The 10,403-nt window shown below is 34.4% G+C and overlaps 1 protein-coding gene across 2 annotated transcripts; it reads right to left on the bottom strand.

Annotated features, from left to right (window-relative positions):
- Positions 1 to 316: 316 nt before the first annotated feature.
- On the bottom strand, positions 317 to 5,588 carry hacd4 (3-hydroxyacyl-CoA dehydratase 4). Of its 2 annotated transcripts, none has more exons than XM_016474752.1 (7): positions 5,487 to 5,588; positions 3,481 to 3,587; positions 3,068 to 3,195; positions 2,630 to 2,739; positions 2,308 to 2,414; positions 986 to 1,120; positions 317 to 590 (listed from the first exon to the last, which is right to left on the bottom strand). In XM_016474752.1, exons 1-7 carry the CDS (start codon positions 5,489 to 5,491, stop codon positions 508 to 510), a joined length of 675 nt encoding a protein of 224 aa, XP_016330238.1. In that variant the 5' UTR covers positions 5,492 to 5,588; the 3' UTR covers positions 317 to 507. The 2 variants fall into 2 exon arrangements, with proteins under 2 accessions (XP_016330238.1, XP_016330239.1); XM_016474753.1 differs by having other exon boundaries at positions 1,010 to 1,120.
- Positions 5,589 to 10,403: the final 4,815 nt, after the last annotated feature.

Raw genomic sequence — 10,403 nt, 5'->3', positions numbered from 1 at the left:
CCAAACTTAGGTATTTCTTTTGTTGTGTGTGTGTGTGTTTTATTGCAAAATATATACTAAATAAAATAAACAGGGTTTCTTTGTAACTACATGCACTGGACAGTGTTCTCCATTTTTTGATGTAGTGTCTAATGAATGATCTGTAGTGTGTATATTATTGACTAATGTGTGTATGATTTGAAAGCTTTGTTTGATTTTGAGTACAGGTGAAATGGTTTTGAAGCGATTGTTTGATTTTGCCAGAAGAGTCAGGGGTTCTGTGAATTTAGTTTGAAGGTTTGGATATGTGTTTAAGGTTTTGAGAAAAAGAGTGATGGTTTTAAGAAATGTGTATTAGCAATTCAAAAAAACTGTAAATACTTACAATTGTAACACTGAACAAACAAACATAATTGTGTTTCGACACAGGGCGGAGTTCAACAAGCCACTCCGCCTCCAATTAATACTCCTAAGGTTAAAATGTTTGGCACTGGTGAAAAGGAGAACCTGTACTGATAATTTCTCTGGTTAGTCTTTCTTCAGTTTCTTATTCCAGCTCTCAAGATCCTCCTTCCTTTCCTTCAGCAAGAGTAGTACTGTTAAACTGGATCCTTCAAAACAGTGAGATGAAGACAATCAGCTGAACCACTCATGACTTCATGAAAATTTAAATGACTTTATGCATGCAGTTGTTAAATAATGAGCAAATGTACAAAAAAAAGTGGCCATAAAAGTATTTAGATACTGAAGCCACACTAGAATGTATGAATGTCACTGCATTACATAACAAAAATACCACCATATTTGGTTGTCTTAGTATTTTGACATTTTCTAGTTAAAGATTAGTGGAACATGTTCATAGTTAATGTGATAAACTACATTTGTGGTTACAGTTTGTTAAAAGTAACTAGAAAAATCTTGATATAGCAAAAAGGTTTGATTAGTCTGATATTTTGTTTCAAATACAATGAAATGCAGATTTTTAAGGCAAATTACATTATTTTACCTAATACAAGAAGAAGTAACCAACCCATAAGAATGTATGGGGAATAAATGAATATTGATGCAGGTACTTTAAGCCGCACCGAATCCATTCCTTCAGACTCGGACAAGTATGGCAACATATGCAAAATGCTTATTCCTAAAATAAAAGAAAGAGGACAAAAAGAGAATGTGGTTAGTGACTGAAAGCTGACTAAAATATTTTACCCTACCGAGGCTCATTTTTCTGTAATGTTGAATGAAATGAGCTGTGACTCATCACAGTTGGGCATGCTGCAGCATGATTAGTTTTTCTCAACACATTTCCTGACTAACCACTAAATTCAACATCACTATACTCTCCATAAGACAAGTGTGCTAACTCATTTCTGATTGACTCAGATCAGCTTTCAATTTTAAACGATGTTCTTAAAGACAATTTTTGCAGGCCCAGACAAGGCTGTGTTCACGTTTTGAGCAACAGTTTTAGTTTTACCATGTCAGATTGTAAGAACAATGTTAAAGTCTGCAAACTCTGTTGCGCCGAGCAAGAATATCAAAAAGCATAAATTATGTTATGTTTGAAACATAAGATACATGACAAATATTGTAATCATTTTATTTTAGTTTCTACAGGACATCAGGACTCAATTTAGACATTAAAAGTTATTCTTCTTTAAAAAGGAGAATCTGTGGTCAAATTTATTTTAATAAAAATGTTAAAGTAGATGTTTTTTTTTGTTTGTTTTTTTAAACTGTTAAAAATATTTTGTGTATATGCATACTATTGTATTTACATATGAATTTGCAAAATTTATGAATTAAGCTAAATTTCAACTTCCACTAAACAAATTAACCAGTCTTAGCACATAGTTTTTCAATTGTTAATATTTAACAGATGGATTTTGTTTACATAATTCCTTTCATAATTATACACTATTTGTTTAAAGAAGGGCAAAATGGATATTAAACCTTAACCATTTTTCAATGTTGAGAAGGTTGAGAAATGTTACATTTTTATGTATTATTGTAAAAACAAGAGCATACATTTTTTAGGTTTTATGAGAATATCTCATATTTTATAGGAGTATTGTTATTTTTACCCTTTTTATCTACAGTGTCTACCAAAAAGGTGAAAACATGTCCCCTAATGACTTTTGAAAAATAATAATAATAATAATAAATCATACAATTGATTAAAAAAAACATTCTGCTTTGATCACTTAATTTATATTTTCAAAGTTAGCTGGTCAGCATTAGGAAAGATTATGTGATGGCCATTTACGTTTTTCCCAAATTGTGAGAATATTATCCAAAATAATATTATTTTAATCAATCACATTTTACCTTCTGTGACAGCAGACAGCAAGTACACTGGGATCGAGAGTGTTTGATGCACCCATAGCATTTTAAAATATGGTGTGCCTATAAGGCAAAATAACTCATGTGGATACCTGTGGGAGGAAAAAAAAAACAACAACAAAATATTACAGACAGAATGCTCTGTTGAAAAACCTACAGTATATTAGGTCTTCAAGGCACTACTGAAAGTCCTATATTGATGCCACAGTGAATTTACCAGCAAGTGTTATTACAAAGAGTAAAGATAATAAAGATGACCTTCAGAATTACTCACAGAAGCCTGCATGCAAACACAAAAGACTCAAACCTTAGAAGGCCCAGTATATTCCACAGATAAAACTGCACACACACGACTGGTTTACTCTGAAACTCTTCCAGACTGATGAGGAGAAACAGAAGGACATTTCTCTCCATTACCTGTAAATGGAAAACTGCATTAATGAATAATAAAGGTGAATAGAAATCAGGTAGCTTAAAAATGGTATAACCCTATAGCTCTAAATTGGACACATTTGTATGTACTTCCTTATGCACTACATGCACTTCCTTCTGACTAAATTATGATTTACAGCCAGAACTGGGGAAACATTTCATAATATCACAACACAGAAACTAGATTTTGAAAGTAAAAAAATTGAGAGAGAAAAAAAATTTTTAATGAGCTCTTTTTTATACTTCTTATGTGCAGTTGTGCAAATTCAAGGTTTGTACATTTATTACTGTAAATATGGTCTTTATATTTTACCTGCATGAAGCGAGGGAAAAGTCTGCACTCCTCAAAACCATCTGCAATATGAAACAGTTCTAACAAAGACAGAAGCTGACAAGCACCCATCATAACGCCCACAAAGTAGAAGGTGCCAGCCTGGGCATCTAAGAACAAAACACAAGTTATCAGAAGAGCTTTGTTTCACTTGATTATATCCATTAAAAATGCAAAGTAATATTTTAAGCTCTGATATGTGTGGAAGTCATGAGCTCTTTCATAAGAGTGTTCTGCTTTGGTTGTTACACAACTCTAAACAGCCACTTGAGTATTTCTCAAATAACATCTTGGGTACAATTGGTAGAGATGTAAATAAACTGTGGGTTTGTTTAACATCCCAGATTATTTACATAAGCAGACATTTCAGAAGCGAGTTCATAAATGTTGCTTACCTTCCCCAAAAGAGAGAAATCTGGCTGTCATGTTTGTGAAAATCCATGTGTGTCCATAGAACTGAAGCAAGTTGTACGAAAAGAGATATGCGAGACTGAGGCTAAACCTGCAAAAGATTACATTTTCAAGTAATAGACTTGTGCAGCATATGAAAAGAAGTCATTAATATAGCCCTCTTCCAAATTCTTCATCAACATAATGACGATGATGATGATCCAGAATAAAAATGTCCTGATAATTTACTCACTCCCATGTCATCCAAGATGTTCATGTCTTTCTTTCTTCAGTCGCAAAGAAATTAAGGTTTTTGAGGAAAATATTCCAGGATTTTTCTCCATAGTGGACTTCAATGGGGACCATTGGTTTGAAGGTCCAAATTGCAGTTTCATTGCAGCTTCAAAGGGCTCTACATGATCCCAACTGAGGAATAAGGTTCTTATCTAGTGAAATGATCGGTCATTTTCTAAAAAAATAACAATTTCTATACTTTTTAACCACAAATGCTCATCTTGCACTAGCTCGACTTCCTGCATTACGTAGTCATGTTGGAAAGGTCATGCGTGACATAGGCGGAAGTACCGACCCAGTGTACAAAGCGAACGTGCAAAGAAAGTCAAATGCCCTTTACAAAAACGTTAAAACATTGATGTTGGGTGATTTTGAAGTTGGAGGAGAAAATTAGTTTTTCACCCTACCCTACCTATTTGAACCGGAGTACACAGACGAAGAGCTAACCGCATGTGACCTTTCCAATGTTATTACGTAATGCGTGAATTAGCGGAGGCACACCGAGGAGCTAGTGCAAGACATGCATTTGTGGTTAAAAAGTATATAGATTTTTTGTTTGTTTGTTTTAAGAAAGTGACATTTCACTAGATAAGACCCTTATTCCTCGGCTGGGATCGTGTAGAGCCCTTTGAAGCTGCTCTGAAACGGCGATTTGGACCTTCAACCTGTTGGCCACCATTTAAGTCCATTATATGGAGAAAAATCCTGGAATGTTTTCCTCAAAAACCGTAATTTCTTTGCGACTGAAGACAGAAAGACAAGAAATTTTGGGATGACATGGGGGTGAGTAAATTATCAGGACATTTTGATTCTGTAAGTGAACTAATCCTTTAACCGTCAACAATCTCCAAGGCATTTTAAACAAAATGGGGCCTACATTTATTTATTAGGCTATTTCTAAATAATCCATAATAAAAATGACTTGTCAATGTGAGTCTGACATCTTGGAAAGCGATCATCCATCTTATTCAATACAACTAATGTAATCCGACTATCCTGGTTAGTGAAATCCCGTTTGAAAACAATGTTGAAATATCTATTTCTACGTAAACAGAAGCTTTAATAGCCCAAGTATTTGTTTTGACTTCCTTACAAGTGGGGAGGTTAAAGCCTCAAAAAGGGGGTCACATAACGTACCTCTCTTCCACTTGACTTCACTCACTTATCCCCCATTTTAAAAATCCTACTTTTCACTTTAAAAACAATAAGGAAAAGTAATGAAATTGAAAACCATACCCACTAGTTTTAATCAGTTACGATATGCTCCCGACAGCATAACAGAAAATAAATCTAAGTTAACTTGACCGCGCTCGGTGTCCTTCAACGGGACGCTGTTTTCGTTCCACCTGCAGTTTTTAACAGTATTTCGGTGTTCCGGTTTTAGGACGGACCTTTTAGAACGCGCCCCATTCCACTGTGCTTTGTTTTGGGGCAACAATACACACACTCAAGAAGCTTTTAGAACGTTTCAATTCGTTTCATTTATTTATTTTTTTTTTCCTTTTTTTTTTTTTACAAAGCTACACTTTCATTGTAGTATAGTGCATCTGGGAAAAAGCCAGCGACTACATGAAACAAAGCTGAAATTAAAGCCCCATGTGCCTTTTTATGTCTGGTACATGCTGATAGGACAGACTGTTTTGGGTGAGGCTGCGCGCTAAACATCGCCATGAATGACTGCTGAATGATGTCAACAATATACGATACTGATATTTACCTCATTCCTCCCAAGCGTCCGTAGCGATGAGACAAAATAAGTCAAATCAAATGTGTGAGGAAGTTCTGATCACAGAACTCCCCCTCTGACGTCAAGAGGGCAGATCTAACACAGTTGGTTTTCCCAGCACACACTGAAAACGTGTGGTTTTTTTATGGTTGGCTCATACTCTCATTTTAGTTTTCTTTTGCAATAGTTTCAGTTTACTTGCAATAGAATGACACTTTTAATTATATTTTTCATTTCAGTATTAGTGTTGTTTTTTTTCCGGTTAAAATCAAATTGATTTTAATGCAAGTGTGTTAATTAAACTTGTAAACTAATCATTTGCTTTTACATTACAATTCAATCATAAACAAAGTGACAAATTAGAAAAAGAAAAAAAATCCCAAAGGAGGCAACAATATGACCAGTGTGACGATCATTTAATAGTAAACCATACAAATGCAAATAAATAGTTATGATAAATGAAGAGGTAGAAAAATGAAGAAAGCGGAAGACATGTTAACAGATATGTCACTGTTTTTACATATTTGAAGGGATTTGTATCTCAGACGCAATCCTTCAGTCCAATCTGAATTTGTCTGATTTGCATGTCAAATTTTAAGATTGTACTTCATCTATATTACTTCAGTGTGGAAAATCGTAGGGCTCACGCAAATGGGTAAACAAAGCAAATAGCTATCAACATGCCTGCTTAGGCACACATGTTGAGAAAAAGACAACCACAGTAGAACGGTCACACTTTTCTTAAAAACTTAAAAGGAATAATCGTAGTATCGTTTACTCTCCCTCATATCGATCCAAACTCGTTAAAGGCACAATATGTAATTTTTTTTAATTAAAATATCCAAAAACCACTAGACCCTCTTGCGGGCGAAAATTACATATTGTGCCTTTAAGCCTTCTTTCATCTCTTACTCAAAAAGTGGAAATTTAGAAGAATGTTTACACTGAGCTGTTAAACTTAAAAAAAATTAACACAAAAGCATAATAAATTTCATAATTCATAAATCAATAAACCTCATGCACTATAGCCTATTCCAAGTCTAAAATTTAAGATTTTTTTTTTTTTATTGACTTCAATTGTAAGGAAATTTTGGAAGCAAGAAAGTAATAAGGCCTGAGATTCAAAGGAGATGAAGGAGAGTAAATGAAAGAATTTTTAATTTTTAGTTGATTTTTTTCCTTACAATACAAAAGGAACTCTATTCATTCAGACAGAAATTCTGAACATTAAAAAACAGCGCTGCTTTACCCCACATACGCACGACCGGAAGGAGCGGAAGCAGTCGACTGTGGCATAATAAAAGCTCCGCTGCTTTCGAGCTGTGTGTCACGCTAGTTCAGTGGCCTCGTTTCACTTCGACGGCTTTCAGCCTCACCCTGCTTCATTCTACTACGTTAATAAATCATTAGCTCATCCATGAACATGATTTCTTCCTGAGTCCCGTCGGATTGTATCGGCTGTGGGGATGAAGACCACAACTCCCATGATTCCACACTCAGTCACCAAGCTACGCCTTTGCCTCTTGTTTATTTTGAATACGCGCCCTCTTGCGGGCGAAAATTACATATTGTGCCTTTAAGCCTTCTTTCATCTCTTACTCAAAAAGTGGAAATTTAGAAGAATGTTTACACTGAGCTGTTAAACTTTAAAAAAAATTAACACAAAAGCATAATACATTTCATAATTCATAAATCAATAAACCTCATGCACTATAGCCTATTCCAAGTCTAAAATTTAAGATTTTTTTTTTTTTAATTGACTTCAATTGTAAGGAAATTTTGGAAGCAAGAAAGTAATAAGGCCTGAGATTCAAAGGAGATGAAGGAGAGTAAATTAAATAATTTTCATTTTTAGTTGATTTTTTTCCTTACAATACAAAAGGAACTCTATTCATTCAGAAAGAAATTCTGAACATTAAAAAATTACTCTTTATGACACCTACCCTGGATTGTGTAAGACTAAGGTCTGTAATGCATTACAGAAATGTCTGAAATTTACATTTGTTTGAAGGGATTAACTTCCTTTGCTCTTCCTCCCTTGTTTAATTCAGCTTACCTCATTTGGGTCTTGTCTTAAGATAAATATTTGGTTATGCAATACTTGAGCCAAACTGTTTTGACAGCTCAGTGCCATCCTGTTTTATTGGTTTGATTTTATTATATAAATCATCTGAGAGGTGTGGTGAAAAGTCAGTGTTCTCCTCAAATAAATGTGGAGCACCATTCACATCTTCAGGGGATTTCTGCTGAGCTTACACTTGTTTACGGTATTTAAATGAAGCTTACCGTCACATATTTCTCTTTTTGAGTCTTGTCACTTTAACGGCACTTTATATTGGAACTACTTTTATGACTTTTCAGTTTTTTAGGACTAGTCTGTACATTACAGCCAGATATAAGGCCTGGTCTGAAGAAGGAGAGCTGCTGTGCCCTGCCATGAATCAACATCAAGGAGTTCTGGATAAAACAAGAGAAGGTTTGGAAATGAATAAATATTGTAATTTTAATTAATCTTCAATAAATAAAGATATTGGTCCAACAACAGACTGAATGCTACCTTTTTAGCCTGTCACAAGAGAGAAAAAAATCATTCTTAAATACGGTGAATTGAAAATATGATGTTTACAGTTTTGAAAGAAATTTAACCAGTAGGAGAGTGTTTTTCAAGTGTAGATGAATGGAGAACAAGAAAGCGGAAAAAAACATTATAAAATAGAGAGTCCCATGAATTTGTTTTGTTCCTCAGGGACAAGATTGGAACACTTTATTTGCACATCTTATTTGCCTCTCAAATATATTTATTCCAATACTTAAATATGGACAACCTTAAAGGGATATTTGAGCCAAAGAAAAATAATAATTTGAATGCCATATCTGTGTTTTGTTTTTTTTTGTTTTTGTTTTTTTTACAATGACAGTTTTGAAATAACATGAGGGTGAGTAAAGTATGATTTTCATTTTGGGCTGCACTGCCCTTTTGAGGCTCCATGCAAATGCAAACAAATTTTTAGTTCCTCTCACTTGCAGTCTACCCTGCCCTATTGTATGGTGATCAATTGAATAAATGATCTCTATATTTTTATTTTATTTTTTAAATCTTGAAATATCAGTTTCAAACTCAGGTATGCACACATGCACTTTAGTCTGCGTATAAATGTTCAATTCTTATTTTAGTTCTTATTTTTTAGTTCCTTTCTTTTTAGTTCTTATTTAACACTTTTTAGTCTAATTAATTGAATTAATATGTGCAGGATTTTTTTTTTTTTTTTTGCTGTGTAAAGCTGAAATAATAATAAAGCCACTCTGACAAAATCATACATCAACTTCTAACTAGATAGTAAAGTTTGTAGGTAAACTTTAAGTTGGCTTGAAAAAGCATAGCCAGAAAGTTTGAAGTAGTTTTAAAAGCTTAAAGTTTGAGGGTTTTCAGTTTTAACTAATTTGAAGTAGTTTTAAAGTTTTGAAGGCAATACAATTTATCAGAAAAATAGATAGATAAATAGACAGATAGATAGATAAATCAATAAGAAATAGTAAACTAGCATGTTGCTAGCATGATTATCAAGTGACTAGTATGTCGCTAGCATGATTAGCAAAAGTTACTAGCATGTCACTAGCATGATTAGCATGTCGTTAGCATGTTGCTGGCATTATTAGCAAGTAACTAGCATAATTAGCATGTTACTAGCATGTTTCTAACATGTTGTTAGCATGATTAGCAAGTTACTAGCATGTTTGCTAGCATGATTAGCAAGTGACTAGCATGTTTGCTAGCATGAATAACAATTGACTAGCACGTACTAGCATGTCATTAACATGTTTCTAGCATGTTGTTAACATTATTAGCAAGTGACTAGCATGTTTGCTAGCAGGTTGTTAACATGATTAGCAATTGACTAGCATGTTGTTAGCATGACTAGCAAGTGTCTAGCATGTTGCTAGCATGGCTAGCAAGTAACTAGCATGTCGTTAGCATGATTAACAAAGTTACTAGCATGTCGTTAACATGTTTCTAGCATGTTGCTAGCATGATTAGCAAAGTGACTAGCATGTTGCTAGCAGATGGTTAGCATTATTAGCAAGTGACTAGCATGTTTTGCTAACATGACTAGCAAGTGACTAGCATGTTGCTAGAATGACTAGCAAGTGACTAGCATGCCGTTAGCATGATTAGCAAAGTTACTAGCATGTCGTTAGCATGTTTCTAGCATGTTTGCTAACATGATTAGCAAGTGACTAGCATGTTGATAGCATGATTAACAAGTGACTAGCATGTCGCTAGCATGTTTCCAGCATGATTAGCAAGTGACTAGCATGTTTTGCTAACATGACTAGCAAGTGACTAGCATGTTTTGCTAACATGACTAGTAAGTGACTAGCATGTTGCTAGCATGACTAACAAGTGACTAGCATGTCATTAAATGTCGCTAGCATGTTTCCAGCATGATTAGCAAGTGACTAGCATGTTTTGCTAGCATGACTACCATTTGACTACCATGTCGTTAACATGATTACCAAGTAAATAGCATGTTGTTTACATGTTTCTAGCATGTTTGCAAACATGATTAGTAAGTTGCTAGCATGTTGCTAGCAAGATTAGCAAGTAACTAGCATGTTGCTAGCATTACTAACAAGTGACTAGCATGTCGCTAGCATGTTGTTAGCATGATTAGCAAGTGATTAGCATGTTGTTAGCATGATTAGCAAAGTTACTATCATGTCGTTAGCATGTTTCTAGCATGTTGCTAGCATGATTAGCAAGTGACTAGCATGTTGATAGCATGATTAACAAGTGACTAGCATGTCGTTAGTATGATTAACAAAGTGATTAGCATGTTGTTAAAATGATTAGCAAGTGACTAGCATGTTGCTAGCATGACTAACAAGTGACTAGCATGTCATTAACAT

The sequence above is a fragment of the Sinocyclocheilus anshuiensis genome, unplaced genomic scaffold (assembly GCF_001515605.1).
Source record: "Sinocyclocheilus anshuiensis isolate Anshui unplaced genomic scaffold, SAMN03320099.WGS_v1.1 scaffold1644, whole genome shotgun sequence".
NCBI lineage: Eukaryota > Metazoa > Chordata > Actinopteri > Cypriniformes > Cyprinidae > Sinocyclocheilus > Sinocyclocheilus anshuiensis.
The sequence above is the reverse complement of the archived record's forward strand: the minus strand, read 5'-3'. Positions and strand labels throughout refer to the sequence as shown.